Here is a 26,305-nt window from a genome sequence, read left to right on the forward strand (position 1 = left end):
GCAGCGATCTTAGAAACCCATGATATGTAAACCATGAGAGAAACATATAAATGCAGCCAAGGTCTTATGACCCATCACTTCTCTACACCGGCTCCCTCATGTGACATGTTGTTGGGTTTATGGGTATGGTTGCTCTGGGTGCCATTGAGTTACAGAGTGCATTTATTACCAGACAAACTGGAGCATCAAGCACTAAAATGATCAAATTCACACCATCAACTATGGAAGTGTCTATAGCCAGTTTTACACTCTTGTTTCTTTAATCAGACGCAGATGTTCTTCTGACACCTTTCACACACACTAAGTAAAAAGGGGGAACGTTCCACTCCTACACATTGACCTTCACGTTTTCATTCAGGCTCAACTCAGACCAAACACGTGAGTACCAGTGATGCCAGATTAGGGTTAAAACATGAACCACACACACAGAGCCTTGACATGCCTTATGTACGATATATACCTTTTTTCTTTCTGGGGCTTCCACAGCAAAGAAAAAAACACTTCAATGTAGAAGAAAAAAGAAGATGCTGCTATAAAATGCAAATGATGTGGTTTACGCTTGAAAACAGCAGAAAAACATCATGTTTGTTAATTTATTTTGTCCTTTGAAAGGCGGTAAAGAAAAGGAAAGTTTTTTGTTTTTTTTAAAAAGTACTTATAAAAACAGAATTAAAAATTAGTTTTCAGGTCAAATACGGCTGTCACTATAAAGAAAAATACTGCACTATGCAAGACTTAAATGCCAAAGAGCTTTAGAAATAGTTAAGAATAAAGATCTAAAATAGAATAAATACAAATCTAAATGAAACTTAACACCCAGTGAAATTCAGGTTCATGGTCACACTTTGACTGTGTGGGTCGTTCCTGAGCCTTTCCCTCACATAATGATCTGTAACAGCGGCTCTGACAAGCCAGTGGTCCTGCCCTGCTCCCGCCATCATGGCTTTGAAGAGCCTGATCTGGACATCTGGAGGTCCCAGCAGGGTGCAGGCAGAAAAAGACCCCAAGGAGATTTCAACGTGACTTTTTGCTGAGTAAAAATGTTTTTTATTATCAGCAACAACTTTGTTTAAGCTATGTCGTTGTTCAAACCAAGAATGTATTTATAAAGGGACTGAGTGGGTTCCTAATCGAAAGGTTCTTTTCAATTTCCCTGTTTCTTACCTAGATCCCTGCTGGTGACTTTTTTCCCACTTTCCAATCTTTGTCATCACATTTCAGCGGAAGGAGCACAAACAACACATTCAAAAATAAATACTGCAATCTCGCCTGTGTTTACCTTTCATTTTCCAGCTAGCTATCTGTGATTCAGCGCACCAAACTGTTCTGTCCCATTTCACGCTGTGGGGAAGAGCTTGTTTCTTGGCCCACTGTACAGATGAATAGAACAGATAGCTGGTGATCATGTCTATCAAGCCACTGCTATTTTCTTCTTCTGTGTTGGTGCAGCCCGTATAGAAGTGGGAGCTTCTTTTGTTGCACACACTAAGGCACTTCCACACATGGAGAAGTTGTCAATAACTGTTTTGTAAACGCAAAAAAAAAAAAAAATCATTGAGTGATTTTCTGCCAAACTGGTGTTTGTTTTATTGTTTTGAACAACTTGATTGTTCCGAGCATCGACCTATTTTAATACAGATACGTTTTTGGGGAAATTTCTATTTCCTCAAATGGTCCTCAGCATGCCACAAACAAGCTTGAGATCAACCAGAAGTAATTGATTTTTACAAAACAATGTGATATCTGTCTTCTTGATGTTAACTTCAAACTTTCTCAACTTTAATGTGAATTTAACGTATTCTAAAAACAAGTTCTATATGTTTGAAACTTTCTTCTTTGCAATTAATCGACCTGATTAAAAGGTCTGGAAATATGTTCATCTAAATGAAAATATAACTATATTATAATAATATTTGTACATATAAAGGCTTTACCTGTCTATTAGCTGCAGATTTGAACAAGGGATATTCATGAGGAAATATTTAATTAAATATATTTTTTTCAACAGTGCTTGTTACATGGTAGTAACACGGCTATATAAAAAAAAAAACAGAGTACCAGAGTATTCATTTTCAAGTTCATGTGCTTTTACAATCGCTGAAAGCTTTGTTGTCTTACTTTTCCCCCTTATATACAAAAGTGGCATTATGTCTATTTCTTTTTCATCCGTGTTTTTCATGTTGCACAAAATTGAATGTTCTAAACAAATTCAACTATTGTTTTCTTGTTTTTACAGTGGGTGACATCCTGCTCTTGATGCATTCACCTCACGTTAGGAAAAATGTTGCTTTCTTTTGTCTATCTCTTCCCCCTGTCTGTCTCACTCTTGCGTTCCTCTAGGAGGCCATTAACCAGTATAATTCTACAGTTTTGGTTTGGTTACACAGACACCTCTTTCAGTTATTTATTACAAACTACACTGGCTCATTTAACTTTTTCACTGAAAGACATCTTGAAATCATCCTGAAAAATGTCATTATATTTTCAATGATCTCATTTTGGAAACAGAAAATACATTAGGAAGCCATACACAGCAGAGGACATTAAGTCAACCAAAGCACTTAAATGTAGTCAAATAATTCAAAAAATCCTATCACATAGAAACTTCTAAAGGGTGAAAAGTGGTTGAACCCCAATAAGAGCAAATAAGAGATCTGACCTTGGATGGAAACTTTTGGATGTTCCTTTTTGATGCACTCAGGATGGGTCAAGGGGTCAAACAGCGCTGGGGTTGGTGTTATTGAAACTCCAGAGTTCTGAGTGAAAGCAGTTGGAAGGAGGACGAGCAGGAAGAGGCCAGCCATGGACGAGGAGTTGGAGTCCGGCAAGGACGTTGTCATGGTGATGACCTCTCCTCTAACTGCCAAGGTGGGCCTCTGGAATAATGCTAGAATGGACAAGGGTCAGAGCAGAAGAATATGTTAGCACAACGTCCCCTCACGCAATCGGCAAATTTCGTCAACTGACACTGATGTTGTGCAAATAATAGAGCAGCTATGAAGTGAAATTTAAGAAAAAGGAGGATTAGAAGAGACAGAACAAAACTCACTATGCCAGTATATTATATTATTGTGTATCAGAAGAGGGTTTTTTTAATCCAACAATGAGAAAAAGTTGCAGTCATCAGTCACTTGGAACAGAAAACCGCTTCAACCTAGAGACAATTTAAAGTCACCAAGTAGAGAAGCACCGTGATAGTTCATAGCTTCACCAATTTTACACTTCTGTACAAAACATAGCACTCAATGAAGTCACAAAAACAAAGTCTTAACAATTCATCACATGTCTCTGCTAAATTCTCAAGTCCTCAAATGTTACGCCAGGAAAACCGGTGGCAGGTTGTCTCACTTTTGTTGCCTGGAAAATAGAAGTAATGCAAATCTAGCTGAGTACTCACATGAAAAGCGTGTGCCCTGTTTTACGTGTCACGTTGTAGCACAGATGTTTATGGGGTCGTTCAGGCAGGAAATGTGTGATAAAAAAGTGTGTATGGTGAATTTATTCAATTAAACAGTCCAATAAGCTGGACCATTGCAAACACGACTTTTGCTAGCACTTAGCCTGTCTCTAGCTTGTGGTTCTCATTTAACAACATGACTCTGGCTGATATTTTAGCACTGGTGAACAAGATGAAACCCTCCTCTTGCTCGTCTGACGTCCTTCCGTGTTGGCTCTTTATTAAAGTGTTTGATGTAATTGGCCCCTGGGTAACCAAAATGGTTAACCTCTCCCTTTCCACATGGGTTTTTCCAATACATTTAAACATGCCACTGTGGAACCTTTGCTCAAAAAGCCAGACTTAGACCCGACTGACTTCAGTAATTTCAGGCCTATTTCTAAGCTTCCATTCTTGTCCAAGATCTTAGAGAAGGTGGTGTCTGAGCAGCTGTCGTTGTTCCTGGATCAGGGCGACATCTATGAGAAGTTTCAGTCTGGCTTCAGCAAACGTAAATACACTGTTCTGGTTCTCTTGGAACTGTCCTGAACCTTTGATACAGTTGATCACCAGATCCTGCTGAGAAGACGATGAAGTGGGACTGTCTGGGTCTGTGTTACAGTTGTTCTCATCGTAACTTTCTGGGCACAGTTTCAGTGTATTTGCCAAATAAATAAATCGTTTGGATTATTGTCACAGTTTATTTTCGTGTCTCGCCTGCAGTTAATACAAAACTCTGCAGGATCACAATCTGCTAATGGTTCTGCGCACACGCTTCTGGACCAGAGGAGAGAAATCCTTCCAGGCTGTTGCCCCTAAGCTTTTGAATGATCTTCCTCTCCCTCTGTGTTTGATGATCTACTGACTCCTTCAAGAAACATCTTAAGACGTTTTAATTGGTGCAGGCTTTTCCCTGATGTGTCTTGGTCTTTTAAAGCATGTATTTTAGCTGTATATTGTTTTTGATTGTTTAAGCCCTTTGTGGCCCTGGTCTAGAAAGGCGCTTTACAAATAACCATAATTTACTTATTACTTACTTACTTTTTAGTGTCAATAAAGTTGTAAATATACTTACATTTACCAAAATGAAAGCACAGCAGACAAAATTGCATTGATGATGATTTACAAAAAAGATTTTGGTTGATTTGCGATAATGCAGACGCAACAACTTTTGAAACCCTGAAAGTTTACTTATTTTTGTGTTTTCATCTTATTTTCATGTTATAACAAACTTCTGCAGGACTTGAAATGAGTCAAAGGCAGTCCAAATTTCATGACCTCCAGTTTCATGCATTATGTAATCAGATCTAGGCAATAAAAAGGACATACATGTTCAAACATATTCGAAGTGGATCTACTCACTAGTCATAACAAGCCTCTGGTTTCAGGCTCAAACTATCTTTGTATGTATCTGAAAGAACTGCAATACAGGTGAAGTGGAGGAAACTTTACCTTCACTACATCTTCGCCTGCTAATGCCTCAATCACTCACATGTCTGGAGAGAGCTGGACTTGCAGGATGAGCACATCAGTCACATCAATTATCTTTGCTGGTTGTAGTATAATGCACCAAGTGCTGTGCACACATTTGATGAAGTGATATAGTGGAGTCTGCAGATCTTTTCAACACATCGTACACACAACAATAGAGAACGGTGGATATCTGACGAAGTTGGTTCCAGACATGATTCAGCAGGACTTGGATCTTTGTCGACTTGCAGGGTTCACTTTCAGGCCACAGTCAGTGAAAATAACTTCGTAAAAAGACCAGGAGGTAGCAGCTTTTCTACAGATGCAGCTTTCAGAGCACTGTCATGGTTTAAATTATTGATCGGATTTTAGTCCTCAAGTGCTCCCAGTGTCTGCCCTCCAAAGACTTTTCTTTAACAGACCAAAACATATAAATATAGCAAATGCCTTGTTTCTCTCAAGTGAGAACTCTGCACTACACTTACTCAAGTGTGAGAATCATATCATATAACACAAACACAACAATCATTTGCAGGTAATTGTAGGTAAAGCTGTTCACCTACTGTATTTACTGCTAATTGAGGAATAAACTATTGATCTTTGATTAGTTTGAAGTGTCTCTTACATTCAATCAATTAGTCCTGAGAGTCAAGGGCTGAACAAGGCCTTCATTAGGCCTTCATGTCCAGGATTATACTACAATTAAAGCACTCAGTAGACGTTGACACATTATGCTGAGCGTAGGTTAACATAAATATATTTGAAAATCCATCTGATGCAGTCTGTATGCTTGGGGTGTTCTAATTCATTTACATTTATGCATACGTCTGCAACATATCAGATTGGTGATGATCAGCTGATTCATCTACAGTTCATCTGAAAAATGAGGAAGAACAGATGAAAATGAGGGAAAAAAACAACATAAAAAAATAGGGAAGGAGAAAGAAAAGAGGGAGAGAAGACAAATAAGGAGGAAGAGCAGACAGAGAACGAAAAGAGAGAAGGATAGATAGGACTTAACATTTAAAATACCCTTTTGAAGAAGAAACAGGAAAATTCGACAATAATGGAGGGAGAAATAGGAGAAGATACGGAGACGAAAAAAACAGAGGTGGTGGAGACAGTGGAAGTTAAAGATAAGAGGAAGAGAAGATGAAAAAGACAAGTAAGGAGGTGATGATGGTGAAGATGGAACATTAAAGAAGAGAACACAGTTAAGAAGGAAAAGAAGAAAGGAAAGGAGGAATAGACAGAGAAAAGATGGAGGAGGGGTGGAAGAAGACGAGGAGAACAGGGTGAAAATGAAGCGTTTCAAAACAGTATTGATGAGGGGTGTTGGAACATATTGCTTTGGCAATATTTCGCGATATTCTTTTCCACGACATTGATTTGGTATGTGCACTGTATTGTATTTTTTTTCTATTCATTTTATGCTTGCATCTACATATTTCATGTGTTGCCATTGTTGTTCTACTGTTTACTGTTCAATAATGTGTATGTAAAGTAAAATATGTTTAACCTTGTTTTACTATTAACATTCAATAATTCACACTGTGGTCTTTTTTTAATTCCTATAAACTTTCGGCCGCTAGATGGCACAAAGCTAAATGAAACTTCAAATCTTGCGAAAGTTTTTGACGACTGAGGACAAGAGGATACAGTCGGCTTGTTATGTGGTCTGTAAATTTTGCAACACCAGAGTCAAGTACTCAGGCAATACTACAAATACATCCTTGTTCTTACAGTATCGCAATTTATCGTATCATTTTTAAGATTCTTTCCCATACTCACTCTTAGAATTGACCCTGCAACAATAAGAGAAGAAGAATTTCCAGTGGTCACCAAAGTATGAGAGGGGAAAATTGGTGTGATTCTAGATCAGCCAATTACACGTCATGCTGTGCTGGTTTTATAGATTTAATCAGAATAATCCACAACTCTAGATGAGCTTTTCTCAACACACACACAGGCCTTCTTTCTGTCACAGTGGAAGCCTTTTAAAGGTAACGGGGCCTCTATGTGACAATCAATCACTCACCGGGGCACCCAGTGAAGAAGAATGATTGAAGGAGCAGTGGATTTACAACATTCTTTTGTGGATTGGGCTAATAGATGTCTAGTCACGTCCGATTCTCAATAGAAGTGAAGATCGACATTTACTGCCAAGTCATCAAAAATGCTGTTTGAAGGTGTGTAACAGAAATTGCAAAAGCGGCACATTAATAATAGAATAACATAACTGTAGCATGTCCACTTACTCAAAATAAAGGATTTAAAGCATTGGATGCTTTCATTTCTTACCCCCCTCACAAATCTACTTTACACATTAAACCTTGAAATTTAATTCTGTGTGTGACAGCGAGATCAGTAGTAAAAATATAAATACTTTGTTTGATACATTTTAATGTAATTCATATGACAAGACATGCATCATGAAGCTAAATGATAGCATGTGGCAGCAACATTTACGCAAAGTGTCCCAATTAGGTATTAGTTTCCTTCCATTAGTCCAGATAATGAATGTGTTGTATCCCCAAGAACCATTGGCATACAGTTATTTCCAGTCCGAGTCTGTAGAATTAAACTTGAATTGAGCTGAACCCTGCAAACACTGAAGCTGAAACAAATATGTTGTTTGTTGAAGTATATTTCAATATGAACAATATAACCCGCTTATTGTGTGTTTCTAAAGGTAACAAGGTAAAGTGGACTATGTTTAGAGGTGGGGAGAAAAACATTTACGTGAAAATCTGGAATATCTGAACTGATCTATAAGCCCCGCCAAGCAACACACTCATCAATTTGTTGTAATTTTTTCTGATACGTGTTCAATATGCATTTACAATTCTACTGTACGAGACAGAAATGGCAAAGCTCCTCATGCACAATGACTCATGCCTACACAAGTAACTCAGTTTGTTAGAATTGATCAAATTAACCCACAAAACAATATGCACAGAACACAAATCAAACAACGTGTATCACAGCAGATCAAACTGGTTTTATTACAATTTTAGACACATTTGAAGTTTTCTAGGTTTCTGAGAAAAAGATGTATTCCTTCTTTGAGTACAATTTTAAAAGTGCCAGTATCGGATAACCAATACATGATGTCCGTTTACGGAAAGCTGTTTACCTAAACTGGTAATTAAAGTATTGAAAAGTTGAAAAGTATTTAAAAGATTGAAGTTGATCACTACCATTATTGCCAACGGAAATGTCATTTGTAAAAGCTGTTTTGGCTACTGTGACAGTCGCCTTTGCACACCTAGAAAAGGAATATGCCTCTATTAACTTCACAAAAAAAAACAATGTTACCATGGCAATGTAAGAAAAGGCTCAAACAAAGATACCACTGACAATGAGAGAGACTATAGTGCAATGTGTAACTCAAGAATAGTAACCTTGTAAAGATGATCAGCCATCGAGCCAGCTGCCTCCTGTCAACAATGTCATCTAGTAGGACATAGTAGGGCCTTCTAATTAAAGTCTTTGTGGCTGAAGTTAAAAACCGAGTTTGCAGCAAACATGAGGACGTTTGGAACCTTCTTCTTTGTTGTCGGTGAGGTAATGGAAGATTGAAGGTTAAACAAAATGAGCAGAAACTGATGAAAGAAGGAGCTTTGCAGAGGAATGTAATGCTCAATAATTATTGTTATGGACCAATTGGGAAAGTCTAGAGCTGTCACGCTCGCAGGTAAATCTTAGGAGCAGAGGCTCTGACTGAAGGTTCTTGTTGCACTTACAGACACAAAAACACAAGACAAAAGTAAATATGATTTATCTTCTCTACTGATGTTGCCCTTCCATGCCAACTGATTGGTCATCCTCACACAAGAAATGTAACTAGTTGCTTGGCTGTCACAAATATGAAACTTTCTTTAATTTTTAAAGAATTATTTATTTTACGGTGACCATCATCAGAAAAGTCCAAGTGATCCAGGAATATCAGCCTCAGTAAAGTGGCACACTATAAAACCATGCAGAGAAAATCACTTCCTTATTTGAACTCTTTTGCGTTAAGCTTTTCCGCTATCCTGAGCACTTCACTTTTAAACAAAGTGTTACATCAGCAGGTGGTCCGCCATCCCACTCCCTCAGGAGACTCGAGAGGTCTGGCCCAAAAAAACACTCAACCTGCTTTTCTGCTGCTCGACTACATGCAGATTGGTTGTCATAGCGGCGCCAAAGCATTGGCAAGCACTTACTCCAGTCTGTGCTCTGGAAGGTTCAGATTAACTGCCATCTGGATTGAGATGGAGAATCATTTTCTTATGAAGAAAGGCGTTATTTATCTGCGGAGAACTTCCCAAATTACTACAATTTGCATAATTGTACTTACTCACTCACTGGAAGAAAACAAAAGAGATTTAATCCCCTTGTGTTGAGTTTGTCTCAGATGAAGGGCATTTTTACAATCATGTCTTTAGCTTCCAAATCATAATTCAACTAAACACAATTTATAGTTAAATAAACATTTGCAATTATGAGAAAGGTATGTAGGAAAAATATGTGCTATAAAGTTAATTTAATAGAAGACTAGGAGTTCCTTCCTCAAGAGTGTGCTACATCAAACTTGACTAAACTTGACATCAATCTTTCTTTTAATTATATAACATCTTCATTTCAATAAATATAAAAAGGCAATGTCTGACTGAGTGTGGTATGATGAAAGATAAGCTTGGAAAGGTCAAATATTATTCATAGCAGGAGGTTGCTGAGGTGGTTAAAAAGATCTTCAGTGGCCATGCCACTGGTTTGGATGAGATTCCAAAGACAAATCTCAAAGTTCTGGATGTCAAGTGGGTGACACACTTGCTGAACATCACATCCACTTGGAGAGGTGCTTGTGGACTCGCAAACAAAGGTGATGGTGGGAGTCGAAACCTAGATTCAAGAGGAGCAGGGTGGTTTTGATCGGGTGCACAGCAGTAACGTGCGCTTCATTCAAAGTTAATGCATTTATTAACAAAGTCCTTCAATAAGAGATTGAATTCTGGCTTCACTACTGGTAATTTGTAACTATGAACACCTGCATCTTATAGTCATGTGCCCTTAATAGTCTGTGAAATTACGGTAATAACAAACATTTCTAAATTCTGATATTTGTCAGGAAATGATATGGGTTCATTTCCTACAGTGTCTTTTTTTATTAATGTCATTTCTCTCTCAGCTGTGTTGCTTCCATTATGTCTGTCAGTCTATTCCACAATCACAGCTGCTGGCTTATATACTGTATCCTTGACTACAAAGCAATGATCTTGTTTCTTTGATCAATCAACTTCAGATTTGCTCAAGTTTTGTTGTATGATGGTTTTGATTACTGCTTGATCACAAGACAAAAAAACTGCTTGACCTTGACCTAGCTTGACCTTTAACCTGCTTTACAATTTTTTCAGTATCTTTCCGTTTGTGTTACGTTGTCAATTAAACCGATCAACAACAAAAAGGGCGAGTATGCACCATCCTAAAAGTGAATTGCCATTCAGTAGTTTTTCGGTGTGCTGTGAAAAAGTCCTGGTAAAGTTATTACAAATAAGAGGTCACGTATTATATTGACCATGGTATTCAATCTTGGGCTAAAAAATATATTTCAATATATTCACTGCTAGAACTGGTGAGAAACAAATAAAAATCAATATAATACTTGACTTAATTAACTTTAGTGTCATGATCAATTACTTTAATTAAGCTGAAATAATAATTATACTTCAAACACCAATCATTACCGTAAAATATTTTATTAGGAGCTGTCTTTTGAGTTGTGTCCTTACCAAGATAAAACTTTTCCTGATTTACTGTAAAGAACAAGGTCTGCAGTGTAGTGTCTTCAGCACTTGGGAACCATGAAAAATATTTTGTTTTGACAAAGCCTGGCATGCACATCATTAGCTTTAATGACACGGAAAGCATCACATCTGAGAACAGGCAGGAATCTCCTTCTCACACACACTGAAGAGCAAAAACAGAAGGAACTCACACCTGTTTTCTGGAAGAAACAAAGCTGCTATCATTTCTGTGTGAAATCCTGACTGTGAGTCAGCAACTGATCACAGCTTGTTTCACACTCAATGTCATCTAAGAAGAGAGGTCAAGTCCTGCTCGTATTTAATTAAAGCTGTAAAGCAAATCCACCATTTAAGTGGTTGATAGATGTTGGGGAACACACTCGGGTGCATATTGCCACCATATTACAATCCTATTCAAACTCTCTGACTGTTGCCCCAGAGGGGGTTTTGGTCCAACCAGGCAACATTGACCATAAATAATTGTGCTCAATACAAATCTCTTTAATGCACTGTGAAGGGGTTGGGTCGGGGATACCAGGGTGTCAAGAGAGTTCTAAGGGAACCGAGCTGCAGTCACACACTTGGGGGAAGGACGGAGAAATGTGTGATTTTGAAGAAGGCCAGACAATGAGATAGGAGATCTTTTTTTCTTTTGTTATTTCAGGGAAAAGGGTGACAGAAGGGTCACAGCAAGCATCTCTTCTTATTGAGCTTCAGTGGTAAGGATGAAAAGAACCTCCAACACCTTGACATGGTGCCAGCATGGTAGCGTTCTTATCCAGCAACACTTGGAGCGAGAAAATATTTGACTTTTTATTGCTGTATTAAATAATGTTGTTGCTTTGCCTGTGTTTTTATTTGAGCCAGGCAGTGATCATCAATGAGAATAGCCATATAAACTCCAGAAATGTATGAAACTCCAATTGTGGAATGGGACAGTTTTATACCTTTAATACCTTTCTGAACATATACTGAGGACTTTTAAAGAAATCTGTTAAACATTTATCAACGCTGAAATACCTCCTTGGTGGACGTGAAAATGGATGGCTAAGGACACAGGCTGGGCAGATAAAAAAGACGTTCATTAAACTATATGAATTTAGAGTGGTATAAAGGGTATTAAATGGATATTTATGGATAAAATGAATGGATGAACAGATGGATGTAATAAAGCAAAAAAGACGGGGAAATGTTTTAAGAACAATAGTGAGATACCACATGTGACCACAGTGTTTTAGATGACTCGTCTGAACCCGTCTGCTTGCCATGCATTGTCTGAAGAAGGCATTGTCTGTGATGTAGTAATAACCACCACCTGCTTAACTACAGTGTATGTATTTGTATGGAGTATAACAGGGGGAAGGTTCTGATGAGGTGAAGAGGTTGGCAGACACCATCTGGATTGGGTCCAGTATTATCATCTTATGGAATTATTGGTCCTTAAAAAAAAAGTAGAAGACAGCCAAAGAGTCTTTTGTGTGGACATAGAGTCAAGGAGAACACGACCAGATGGTAATTCTATATCACACTTTCATTCCTTCTTACTTTCTTTGCTTATTTTCTTTTTGAGCAACATATTGTTTTCCACATGGAGTCAGAATGTCAACCGTCGCAAACGTAAAATCTAGACAGCACTTGCAGAGCAACATCTGCTGAGGATGCACAGTCGCAAAGTTTCCCAGCAGAGCAAATAATGAGCAGAATTTAGAATCAATGTTTACTGGGGACTATATTTATCCAGCTAGAAAGTTACGATATTACGCTATTGTGTGCCGAACAAAGAGACATTTATTTTGTATTCAGTATGGTCTTGTATTTCTGTACAACCTCAGAAGATTAATGTCACTGGTGTGAGATCGATAGACAACATTACATCTACATCTCTATATACAACAGAACATCTTAACTGAATAAAGCCAAAGTGTGGCTAATGTGCCAGTATGCACATAAAATGTAAGATGGTGTGTTTACAATACATCCTACATTGTATTGGATGGATAGATAGTTAACTAGTTCGACTTTATTGTTCAACTGAGGATAGTTCCTTGGAGATATTAGGGTTTCAGTCACCACAGAGCCACCGACTGAACGACAAATTGCAAATAAGTACAAACAAGTGCACAGAGATTAAAATCAGATATTTAATATCAGACACAAGATCGGAATAAAACTATATATTAGTGATAAATTGTTCTTTATTTTTGTATTATAAATGTATTATAATCCAAATGGTGGTTCAAAACATATGGTGAGACACTGCATTTGTCTCCCGAGGAAAATCTGGTGATAGTGTTCAAACTGATATAACTACCAAAGTGCTTGAACACCTCTGTGAGTATCCTGGCATGGGTGAGATGGAAAGATAATTGCCCACAGCTAGAAAGAATCCATAAATGGCCTGTAATGACAGATGTTTTAGATGTTTGCTGTTTGACACACACTCCTCGTAGGGTGGTGTGGTGAGTCTCGGCTAACCTTAGCAAGCATCAAACTCACTCATGGTGTTCTATCTCTGTCTGGCCTGTAATAACACTCGCTCTGGCCCTCAGAAACTCTATTATGATCTTACTTGGCACTGACAACCACAGCTTCACATCTTCATTCAAACTCACAAACTATAATGTGATATTATCGACTCCATTTCTCTGCTGCGTCCACCTGATACTGTTTCGCTGTGAGGACTTGGTGCCCCTGGGCCCATATTGATTTGATCTCAAGCGATTGAAGTTGAGGCAGAAAAGATTGTTCAGTTTTGGAGCAGGTTGTACACCAGGGTGCAATATACCCGTGGAGAGTCAGAAACCAAAAGTGAATTTAAAGCATCAAACAGTATGTTTATTTTGTTTTAGTACTACAGTAAAATATTTTTGATGTTCTTTTTTACCCTCCTGCAGACTAAGACAAATCATCGTGAGAATTGATCTTCATAATCTGATAATCGGTCCTGAAAAGTAAAGAGATAACAAAATAACTTGATTTTCTATCAAAATGGTTTTAAAGTATTTAAACAAATCCTGAATGTACACAGTTGCTTTGACGGAAGAGTCATGTAAAAAGTAACCATCACGTTTTATGTGTATTAGTGGAGATATATAAAATAACAACAACATATTAAATAAAATGACCAACCATTGCTGATGGTTATAGCTGGTAGTGACTTAAGAATTAAACAGTGTCACATGTCTATCAACTTGTGTGCTAGCAACGCCAAAAATTAAATGACGAACAATATTTAAATTGTGTTTGTCTGTTGCTGTTACAGTGATTGCTTTACGTGGTGACATCCTTATGAACAAAACAAGTTTTGGGGGTTGTGACGTGATCTTTGTGCATGTTAAAAGGGGTGACTTATGCAAAGATAAAATTCAAGCCAAGCATTTTGACATACATGCTATATAGCATTATGGTGTAAATGGCTGCATTTAAGAAAGAAAACAATGATGCTTCATGAGGGTTTTTATGTATTTCATGTAAAAAAAAATAAAAACAATGAAACATCCTTAAACACTACTTGTACTAGAGTAGTAGAGTAGAGTAGTAAACTAAGGTTTGAATATTTGCAAACATGTTCTTTGCCAGGGTCAAAAAGGTCATCTAAATTCAATTGGCAAGTACTATCACGAAACTTGGGAATGCACAATGCCTTCAAGAGAAGCTGAAGGTTCCTGATCAGATACAGACGTAATAAGCATCAAGTTAATCAGGATTTTCGACTATATCCACAGATCAGGGCAATGCCCATACCCACACTAGATCAGTTTTAAACCTGTTTAAGATATTTTTTATGACTTTTTACTGGAATTCCTTGCATCAATGTGGGCCAAGGGGCATAACTGATCAATATCTGACATCAAGACAACAACAATGCAACATTCATGGCAAAAGGAATAACAGCTGGATATCATTGTAAAATAATGAAAGGCAGCTCCTCAGTGAAAGAGTATTATAAACATATGGAAAGGCAAATAATAACTCAGGGTCAAGGTGACCCGGAAGCCGAAAAACAAATTGTGTTTAAGGCTGACCTGCTAGGCAAACTAAATGTTAGCAGACAAACACTCTTGCAAAAATCTAAACTTTCAACAGCTGCTTTAATAACAACGTCAGACTTGTCTTCCAGATCAATGGTCTACAGCTCTTCTGCGTACTAAAGTATATTTTCAGGATTTCTTCCCTTCTGCTTCATGATTTGGCTGATGTTTTGTATTGTTTGATGTGCTGTTGTATTGCTGCCATTCCCAGGCCTCAGAAACTTGTTTCACTCCATTCAACCGTTGGATGGGAGGGGAAAAAAAATCTTGAACTACAATATATGTAGCAGACTGTGGGCTTTTGCATTGTCAAAATGAGACAAAAAAAGAGTAAAAAGCACAGTAACAAAAGTGTGTTTGTCAATTCAAGTACCAATGGTCGAATAGTCAAGGTAATATTGTAGCTTGATTCACCTTTATAAATCAAGATGGTAACCACTGAGATATGGAGGAGTCAGGATAATCTGGTGTTTGCCGAAGGACATCTTGGTCCTTTGATGAGAAGCCTGAGGCTACATTCACAAGGATGCATAATAAATTCAATCTTTATGCTCAATAGCATCTCTTCCAAAACATTTTGGCTTCCCAGAGAGAACTGTCAGTCATCATCCTTTCATTAGTAAATGTCATCACTGCAGCAGTGAAGAAAGAGAAAACTTTTTGTATCTGTAACGTCGTGATATTAAGGTAAGAAAACGTGAAACATTCAACACTTCAAATCTTTGGCAAGTTTCATAAAGTTTCAAGATTTGAAATGCTTTACATACTTACACATGAATACAACAGGTGAAATACACGATTTTCCTTTGATCTGCTCAAAAGTCTGTTGGAAAGAGATCTTTGTTGAACAGCTATGACATAGAGCTTCAGTTTTATGGCCACTAGCCAAAAAATGAAAAAAATGAACAACAGGTAATGAAATATACAGCAGGATGCTAGGTGTTACTTCATTTAAATTGTATTATCTCCTGAAAGTTTCACTCCCTGAGGATGACGCGTGAAAAGAATGACATATACCTGTAATAACTCACCAGAAAGGGCTGCAGGCTGTGTGAGATGTTATTAGAGGCAGGAAGGTATCAAGCCATTAACCTTTCAGACCCCACCCCATTTCTCTGCGTCTTTTATTATGAGACCCTTCAATCATAGTGACCAGGATTGGACAATTACAGACCTGGAACTGGCTGTAAATCTTTCTAAATTTGCAGTTTAAATGTTTTACTGTTTTAATTAAAATGTAATTTATTGTCATTTGACAATACAGGTTATAATAACCCCTATAGAAAACCTATGTGGAGAAGAAGGTTTTTAACAAACTAGTAGGTTCTCAGTTTTGTCGAGACAAGCTAGAATTCAACACCCACACGACAGTGGATTTTTTTTTTTCAAAATGATTTATTAAAAAAAGGAAAGTATAACATTTACCCTAATTTAACTTATTTAAATATGGTAAGTAAGTAAGTAATTCATATTTATAGAGCGCTTTTCTAGACCAGGGTCACAAAGCGTGTCATTGAAATAGCAAATTAGTTTTTCTCTTTGTCAATTGTTTTATAAACTACAAAGGTATGAACTCATGTAATATATATACTATATCCTATATTTATTATAAATATTATTTTTTTTAGAATCAATAGGACGGACAGTATATATTATAATAATTAAGCATATACAAGTATGTAAACAAGGAAAGAAAAGAATAGAATCTTCTAAAAATGAGTTGGTTATCAACATGTCTTCCATCAGCCTTTATCAATTGAAATAGCATTTCCCTTCAAACACACAGTAGGGGAAACACAGCGATTCATTCCGATGGTGGGTATGTGTGTAAATATGTCTCTGTGAGAAGTAACAGACTCAGCTGTGACGGGGAAGAGCTGATAACAAGAGATATCAGCTTGAGACTATCTCTCCACCTCAGACATCAATGAGTCCACCGAAACGAAAAATCCCAGGAATCGGAGCCTCGAGGTCTGCGTGGTCACATGCCTGAGCCAGTCATTCTGGACGGAACTGATGTATTGACCCTGTTGATTCCTTGAAGAAAAATCATGAGGGAATGTGATGCTGCACGTCTATTAGCAGCGATCTCGAGGAGAAGTCGACCTGCAGTGTTCTCATTAAACCGAGACAAAACATACACACAGGGTCCGAGGAGGCGTGAAACTGACGAGCACATTAACATTAATTAAACCATCGCCAATGTTTATTACAAAGAAATGTATGAACGAATGTGTGTGTGTATGCATATAGAAATGATCATCAAGTGATGAACGACTAGATCCTGTTATTACCAGTCGAAGGATGCTGTAGCCGACAGCACCAGAGGACATTTATGTCCTCTCGCGGTGTAAGGTTTCCAATTATACAACGAGACAAGAGAGTAAATATGAACATATGTATCTATATTCTTTAAGTCATTATTCTTGGCAAGAGTAAATTTTCTACTGGGGTCTCTTTCCTGCTGGTCTTGTATATCACAACTAAAATGTATAAAACCAGTGGACCTGACAGGACTTGAAACAAGAGCAAGAAACTTGGTCAACATAGGCTTGTTTCTTCTCTCTTAATTATGATGATGGATGGATAGAATTTCATTGATCCCTCTGGAGGTTTGAAGCAGGCTATAACATTTTTACAGTTAAAACAGGTGCCATTTCTGGTAAAGAATGGGTAAGTGTTGGTCACAAGACCAGTCTTCAGGCAACTTGTTAATGCTCTAGTCCTGTCCTGGTCTATAAGGTCTATGGTCTTGGGTTCTCTCTGTTTGGTCCCCAGTAATCGTGTCTTGAAGCACAATAGAACAGGATTATTTTTATTTTAAAAGTTGGAATCAAGTTAGTCACAACAAGAACATGTTATTAAGGAAGGAAAGATAACTGTAGAGTGAATGTCTTGAATCAGATGTTAGAACTTCAGAAGTCCTTAGAATAGATATTGGTTAAATGCTTGGATGTAATATATAAAAGAAAAATATTAATGACATGTCTGAGTCTGTACCATTAAGTTTGGAATAAACAATGTGTCAGTCAACGTTGTTCTAACAGATGATGGTACAGAGGTTGATGCAAAGTTTAATGCAAAGGTTTTTTTTCCCTCCAGTGAGCATAAATATTATTACCTTTGGAAATTCTCTTTCCTATTCTGTCGGCTTTGCAGTTACCCAGACTTTACAACATGTATTAGGTAAGCAAAGTATTTAAAATCTCCTTAATAAATATATAAGAAAATTTAATTTTTACAAAAAAAAGAAACATTAATCTTCTGCATTACAAATGACACAGAAGGAATTTAAGGCACAGTTTCACACAGACAACGGTGTCAGGTCTAGTGCTATTAAACCATTTTGTGAAAGGGCAATCAGCCTGTAAGTGGAGGTGGACTTTTGTAAAGAGGCGATCGATGCACAAGTTGAACATTAGGGAAGAGTCATAAATAGGGCGCCGTTGTCCAGGCTGTCACAGCTGATCGGACCCTGTCTGCGCCCGCTGACAAGGCCATTAAGTTCAGTGTTTGGGAGCGTGAAGAAGGAAATGCCTCTTGCCAATTAGAGAGAATTGGTGTGTGAACGTCAGGCCAAGTGATCCACGGCCATGATCCCATCAGCAGCAGCCACACTCTGGGACAGACAGGGGGTCAATGGAAAGACCCCACATCCAGCTGCTGAGCTGGTTTTGGACAGACATGGGTGATTTCTATCACAGTCTGCCCTTGTGGCTCAACCTCGACAATAATAGCACAAACAATCGCACACACCCAAAAGCATCCCAGAGCCATTACTCATTCCTCCAGTTTTCCAGTGACAGTTGACAAGAGTACATCAGCACAGCCTGGAATTCAAATTTCTTGACTTAAGCTCTCTTTCAATGACATAGTGTACTGTATATCTGTATTGCATTCTTAAAGGGCAACGAATATTAAAACCCAACCCCTGACTTACTCACATGTCTCAAATGTTTAAGTCTTCTTCTTCAAGCTGCAGTAAGTCCCTCATGATGATGTTTTGAAGTAATTACTTTATTACTTTAAGTTCTTTCCCGTCAGAAATCTCGAGAGAAATGACCAGAGTGGAGCCCATTGTGAAGTCAGCTGTAATCTTGCACCTTGAAGTAGACGTGGTTATGGTAGACGTGGTTACGGTAACCAAGATTTCATCTCCTGAAAAACTAAGAATTTTTCTGTGGGCGGGGCTTAAGCACATTTTCTAAAGTAAATATTTCAATAAAAAGAGAGTTTTGTAGAAACAGACACATACTGACGAGTACAATAGAGGTCAATAGAATATCAATTTAAGAGACACTTAAGTCAACATTTTAGTTGCTATTTAAGTTTGCATTAGAATTACATTAAACAAACAATACAGATCCCTTATTTTAACTGTTTTACTGTTCACTGTAATCTGGTGCTTTAGATCTTGAGGTATTTAGGCAGCAGGCATGAATCACAAGTTTATCTTTTATTGATGATTGTCAATGATTTAAATTAAATACTAATCATAGATCAAAATGTTTTAATGCAATCCAAAAGGGAAAAATAGAAAGGCTGCCCTGGTCTTCACTCAACAGTAAGAAATCACAACAAAAAAACAATTTCGAAACGCATTTATTGAGAGATATGTTGTTATCTCAATTTTTAGAAACGATATAGACACTTGTAAGAATGAAGGGTGTTCAGATGATTCACCATTTCTTAAAGCTTTGAATCTCCCTCTGCGGAAACGACTGCTGCCCCAACAGACGGAAAACATCACTCAGCTATAGAATTGCTGACAATACAAAAAAAAAGGTGTTTTGAGCTCAATGCTGTGGGGATTTAAACCTTTACAGCCGCAATCTGGGTCTGGTTTTCAGTCAAGTTTCAATTCACCTGTTTTTATGTCCCAGAGTCTGTAAGAATTTAATTCTGGTGAACTGGCGATGATAACGGAGGCCTTTTTTTCTGGCAGAAGTGTGTCATTATTAATTCTATTATGCATAGTTCCTGCACATGTAGCCCCATTAGACAGCCCCGGCCCGCTCCAGCCCAGCGGACCCCGGGTTTAATTGACACTCTGGCACATGGGGGAATATGCGAGGACTGATCTGCGTGCACGGCTGATCATCACAAATGTCAGCCGGCTCTCGCAGGAAAGGAAGATTATAGAGAGTAAAAAATTTGGATTTCACATTGCTTTCAAACCTCAAAGTCTTAAAATCAAGGACCAAAATATGCTCTTTATTTGTTGTTTTTTGTTCTATTAACGAGGGAGAACGTTCGCTCGCTGCAGAGACAGCAAGCTTGTTGTTCTGTTTCAGTTACAAGAATCTCACTTTCTGTGAAGGAGGTTATTTAAAGAAGCCATTCTCTGCAATCTGTGGAAGCTTTATAGTTACATGTAGGATATCGTACAGGTTTTATCCTTTTATCCTTTTATCAGTCTTAAAATTTCTCTATTTTTATTTCTTTAGTTCAGGGATTCCCAACAGGTGTTGAATAATCATCGGCTGTGTGGTTGAAGAAAATGATTCAATTTTACCTGGTTGGTACTCTGAGAGCCTATTTAGAGGTTCCAAAATAAAAACATTATGATTATGTTTTAATCGTTGTATTAATCTGCCACCACATATGGTAGACTGAGTTCCTCAAAAGTAATATGTACTTGTATAATGGAGTTTTCACTGTTACAGTGCATCCAGAAAGTATCCAAATTGCTTCACTCGGACAACTTCTTTCCTAACATTTGTTCACACAACACCACAAATTGACAATGTAAAAATGGTTGCAAATGTAATACAGAAGAAAAAACTACTGAGGAATCACATTTAAGTAGTATTAAGTATTGACAGCCTTTGCTGTTAATCTCAAAATTGAGCTCAGGTTCATCCTATTTCCACTGATCCTTGAGAAGTTTGTTTCAGCAACTTACAAATCCTTTATGGTAGAGTAGCCAGAGAGAAGCCACTCTTAATGCTTCACCAAAAGGCACCTGAAGGATGCATCAGACCAAATGTATCCATCCCTAAAGTAAAGCGTGGTGGCAGCATCATGCTGAGGGGATGTTTATCAGTGGTAGGAATCGGAAGACTAGTAAGGATAGAGGTAAAAATCAATACAATGTAAAGAGGCATCCTCCACAGATGGAACATTGAAATGTATTGTTTGATATATTCTCTTCTGTACAATTGCGTGGCTATGAAAGTTTACATCCTATGAAGGAGGTGAATGAGCGAATACTGATACTGAATGAGTTTTTCATATTATTTTTCACATTTCAACATTTTCACTCATTTTTTAAATTGTAATGATGGGTGGGTTGTTTGTAGAAAATTTGATAAAAAAAAATGATTTACTCAAATTTTGAACAAGGCTGTAACATAAATAATGTGAAAATGTGTGAAATTCCTTCCAGAAGCACTATAGAAAGACCAAAATCAGATTCAATACTAAGCTCAAAAGGTTGTAAAAAAAATAAAAAAGATCAGCAGCATTTTTGTGTCCAAGAAATCTCCCAATGTGTACTTTGCCACTTCAATTGCTACAAGGAAGCAAAGTCCACAAAAAAAAAATTATTCAACATGAGGAAGCATGTTGTCTTTTCTAAGTCGATGTTTTTTCACTTGTTTGTCAATTTAAATAATCGAGAGAAACATTTTGAAATGATTGGTTATATGCACTCAACATGCTGCAGTGAGGGATGACTGGGACACTTCTTTCTATTAAGTTACTGTATTGTGTTAATGTGGTATGAAAGTCAGAAAACTCTGTTAATTACATTGTGTTTATCGGAGTCTTTCGAGAGCGCTTGTTTGTTAACTATGAGTGTGACTCGGAATGCTTCTATCAAAATTCCTCACGTCACAACGACAAAAGCAAGCTCCGGTCTGATTGTGTCTGGGTGTGTGTCGTCGGCAGGCAAGCTTTTATTAAGGTTTTGCAGCCAATCGCCAACCAGGCGTCTGGGGAGAGTGATGAATGCCCACAGCTAAAATCCAATAAAATGGATTTGGCACAAACAGCAGCTCCAGGTCTGTCGTTCACCTCTCTCTCACAGTAACAGTTTCTTCACGTCCCTCCATATCCTTCTGACAATCAGTCGTTCACCAGTGGGGATCCAAATCCAGTTGTTGTGTTTGCCAGGGTGGTTCAATTTCAGGTCAGATAGTTTGGGATGTCAGAGAAAACCTTTTTTTCTGAGGAGACGTTCTTTCTTGTGTTCACCAAAGAAGTGGTAATGTGTTTTACAGTAGCGGATGTATAATAGGAAATTGATGGCAATTTTATTATGATTATGAAGGAAAATACTATTAAGTAAGTAAGTAAGTAATATTTATTTATATAGCGCTTTTCGAGACCAGGGTCACAAAGCGCTTTGATTAAAGTACCTTTTTACACAAGTTCACACTGCAGTAGATGGTTTTCTCACCACTACATGAGAAAAAAAATCCAGAAAATCACATTTTGAAACAGGCCCAGGAGATTACATTTAAGACGGATCTCCAAACCGGTCCTCAAAGGGGTGGTGCAGGTTCTTGTTCCAACCAATCAAGAGCCCCCCTTTAACCCAATCAGGAGTCTTCAGAGTGTGATCAGCTGGTGTTGCTTGTTTAAGCTGAAACCTCATTGGTTAAACTGTACATGCTTGATCAGTTGAAACAAAAACCTGCACCACAACCCGGCCCTTTGAGGACCCATTTGGAGACCCCTGATATTAAAGATCAACCAAGATCAAGTTCACAAATTTAACTCAACCACTGTTGGGTTGATTTTTTTTATTTTTTCCAAACAGCCTACTGACCTTAAGTGAACCCATCACTCAATCAAATAAACCCTCACAAAACTACTCTGACTCTGGTGAAATGTTTGATCGATTCACCTTTGATTTTTTTTTTCACAACCTCCAAATGTTGACCGGTAATTGCAGGATCAAAATAGAAAGATGAGTGAAATTGAAGGTGATGATAGCAGCGTTTGATGTCGGTTTTTAATCAGTCCAGCCGCTCAAAGTTCCATCCACCTTTCTGAGGTTTCATCGCTTTTCAAAGTCAGCGGAAGAACAAAGTCATCGCTAATGTTTTCTTTTCTATCTTATTAAGCACAAAAGTTGTTTATCTCTGATGTGTAACTGCACACAGCGTGAATGCCCGAACAGTTTAATCAGCACAACAGAAATCTTTCTAAACTGCAGCCTGGCCTGCCGTGGTCGGTTGTTCAGCAGTGTCAGGCCATTAGAGATTTGCTGATGCTCTCGGGGCCAAGATATGAAACTTTAATGTGTTTCTGCCAAGCTCTGTGTGTAAAACAGAAGATGAGAAGCTTGCTGAGAGTTGTTGTATTTCCACTGCTTCGCTTTATAATTTGGACAATTTATACTCTTTTTATTGAAGTTATATCTGCCTGTAAATGTCTTTTGAGACACAACTTTTTTCCAGATAAAGAGAGACTGATAATGTTTCAAACACCTTAGAAGTGAATTCAAACACTGTATATTATGTGAAGTGCAAGACAAAAGACAGGATATTGGCGGTCACAAAATAGAAATAATGATAAACAAACTGACAAAGAGTTGTGATAGAGAGAAGAAGTGAGTAAAGAGAATAATTGATGAAAAACTGGCAACACTGGGAGGCTGTTTTACATTGTTTATGCTACTTTAGCAAATGCGTTTTTGATAGACACAGATATTAGCACAAGAGCAGACAGAAATGATACATTAATGTTTTCCTAGATGTATAAACTTCTTGTGGCTGAGAAGTTCCTACTGACAGCTTCTTTTTTAAAGTTAGATTAAAGTCTTTTTGATGTGATGTTTCCCTGTAACATATTAGAATTGTATAAATGATGCCCTTAATCAGAATGTGGATCTTTAGGTCTAAAAAAGACGATATGTCATTAAAGCGGTGATTACAATGAAGACATTATTACACACTATTATTCTGCCTATAAATCATCTTGGGAATCAAATAAAGCCCAGGAGAAGAGGCACTCCCAAAAAGACACAATCCAACATTACGTTGAACACATGTGTGTTTCACAAGTCATGCTCACAAACCTACTTCATCACACTTATGGTGTCAATCTTGATTTATAGAGAAGGAAGACTGAAAAGTGTTTAATGCATGTACAGTATAGTATGTTATTTGTGTGCTTATCATGCACTGTTTCCATCCTTATGCTATTAAACACATCTTTATTTCAGACGGAGGGTCCATAGACCAAGAAAGCCACAACAAACGAAACATAACACATACACTAAAAGAGAACCGAGCTAAAAAGATAGCCTTTATATTATTCTCCGTCACCAACTCACAAGTTTGAGACGGCGTTTATTAGGTATGTAACCAATATCTGGTAAGACACATGGATGCAACTGAATTCCTTTTTGATCTTATCAATCTTATATTACAAGAAAAGCAGTTCTATATGTTTAGTTTTAACATATAGAACGGTTTAATCTTTATTTTCTTCACATCCATCAGTGCCTAGTTTTCCCATGACGTTTCAGTCTGAGAAAGAGAAGTGTGCTAAGACCATTGCATCAACGTTCTAGGGAAATGATTGAGTTTTAGGTGAAACCGCTTTGATGATCCTGAATGACGCAAGAGTATTATTTCAGCCTGTCAAGATTCCTCCTGAGGTTTTAGCCTCATTTGGTGTTTTAATGATGGTGTAGGTGGAGGGCGCTCAGCCGAATATACATTCTCATTACCACGAGATTCTCTATCTGACAGCACCCCGGCACACTCATTAGTGACTTTGGATCTCTCAGCTCACAAGAATCGGCATAGCAATGTCCAAAGAGGATGTAGCTCATGTGTCCATGGAGGACACAATGGAGCGGTCAAAAGCAAATGACTTGGCACAAGATGATGTCTATTTTACAAACTTCCTGATGCTCACATTGGGCTGTCAGAAGCGCATACGTTTTGGGAAGATTTGAGGTTGCAGGAAGCCTCTGAGATATCAGACTTGAGACTGTACTTGACTTATTATTGAAATTACAGCGGCATGTTGAGGAATATCTTTTTGAGCTTTTTTTTGTATTTGTGAAGCAGCTTCAGTGTGTTTTCAGGGCTGTCTCAAAAATGAAATAAAAAATTAATGACAAGAAAAGAAGCAATAATTACAGAGGATCCCTGCAGCTGCGGGAAGACTGGTCTGACATTTCCCCCCCGAGGACCAAAGTCCCTTGAACAATATACATGTTATTAATACTGGAAAATGTTTCAATGAGCATCTACTTTGTAATTCAGCACAAGTCTTTCATGGACAGAGAGATAAATAATAAACATCTGTCCATGAGAATAGTGTGCAAAAGAATGTTACAGAGCTTCAACATAGATTAAAATATATGTTTTGAATAATAAGAAGATGTCATTCTAAAGTAGAATCCAATGACATAACTAGTCACATTTGATGCTATCAAACCAATTTCTGATGAATTTTAACTGTCCCAAACCAATTGTGGTAAAGCTTTTTGTCTGTTTCAGAATCAGGTGTTCTTCTACTAGGGGCGTCAACGTCTACATGCGTAAATGGTTACATGGATATCAAATAAATAAGTTTTCTTCTCTCCTCCTCCTCCTCTCCCGTTCATTCCTCACCAATATTTTCATGCCTGCAAATAACGGAGAACTGCTGTCGACCGGTGAGGCGTGTTTTGGTCATGTGATGTGGACATTCCCATTATCAGGAGCCTCTATAATATTACAGGAATTACAGAGTGAAACAACGGCAGCTCATTCACCATCATTTGGATAGATTGTTTAATACCCCCCAAATATTATATATGACATTATATGATTCATCTGTTATTTTGGCTATTATTTATTATTCAAAGTGGGTTTACCACAATAAATCAATGGTTTTCAACTACTGGAAGAACTGGATAAGGGAGAAGGTCACAGTTGTTGCTATATAATTGTAACTGCAATAGATAGATGACATATCAAATGTGTAACTGGTTACATGACGGTTAGAAGCTTTGGTTACATGTGCAGAAAATGTGGCAAACCCTTAACTTTAACCATAAAAAAGCGAAAGTATCTGTCAATGTGACAATGCTATTGTGAGTGTGTGTGATAAAACACTAGTTTGAGAGTCCTTCCTGGTGCAGTAGTTTAAAAGATAATGTACAATAAAACCCACCATCATTGGGAGACATTTCAACGTAGGAAATAAGCAAAGGGACTTGGAACATCATTTGTTCCATTTCATAAACTTCATATCTCCCGAACGGAGGCAACGTTTGGCTCTCACACACCACAACGCTTTGTCTAACACTCACATAGACCAGGGAGTGAGGGAACATCCTGTCACAAACAAAAGACGGACCATCAGGCCTGACGCTGCTGTTGCACTCCTTAAAGCGCCGCCATAATTAAATCCATTGTGATGTAATTAAAAGTAAAAACATCTTGTATCTTGTTTTAATTGCTATGTGGTCTCACAACACAATTTCTGGTTACGATCTTGCCGGTGCATGGCCGAGGCATTCTGCCAGGAAATTTGGCGAAGAAAACAAAAACAAGTTTTGATCGCTGCCAGGGTTAATTGATGCCAAATTCAAGGAGGGCCACGGTTTAGAATTCACAAAAAGGAAG

General features: G+C 37.8%; 1 protein-coding gene across 3 annotated transcripts in view; it reads right to left on the reverse strand.

The window, feature by feature from the left end:
* The window catches only part of sema5ba (sema domain, seven thrombospondin repeats (type 1 and type 1-like), transmembrane domain (TM) and short cytoplasmic domain, (semaphorin) 5Ba), a 153,082-nt gene that overhangs the window by 87,596 nt on the left and 39,181 nt on the right, over positions 1-26,305 (reverse strand). For all 3 annotated transcript variants that reach the window (XM_087803437.1, XM_087803436.1, XM_087803439.1), the window contains exon 3: positions 2,660-2,887. In XM_087803437.1, the coding sequence (XP_087659563.1) occupies positions 2,660-2,840 (181 nt within the window). In that variant the 5' untranslated portion in view covers positions 2,841-2,887. The remainder of the gene's footprint in view (positions 1-2,659; positions 2,888-26,305) is intronic.

Source organism: Callionymus lyra, chromosome 12, assembly GCF_982586985.1.
Source record: "Callionymus lyra chromosome 12, fCalLyr1.hap1.1, whole genome shotgun sequence".
Taxonomy (NCBI): domain Eukaryota; kingdom Metazoa; phylum Chordata; class Actinopteri; order Syngnathiformes; family Callionymidae; genus Callionymus; species Callionymus lyra.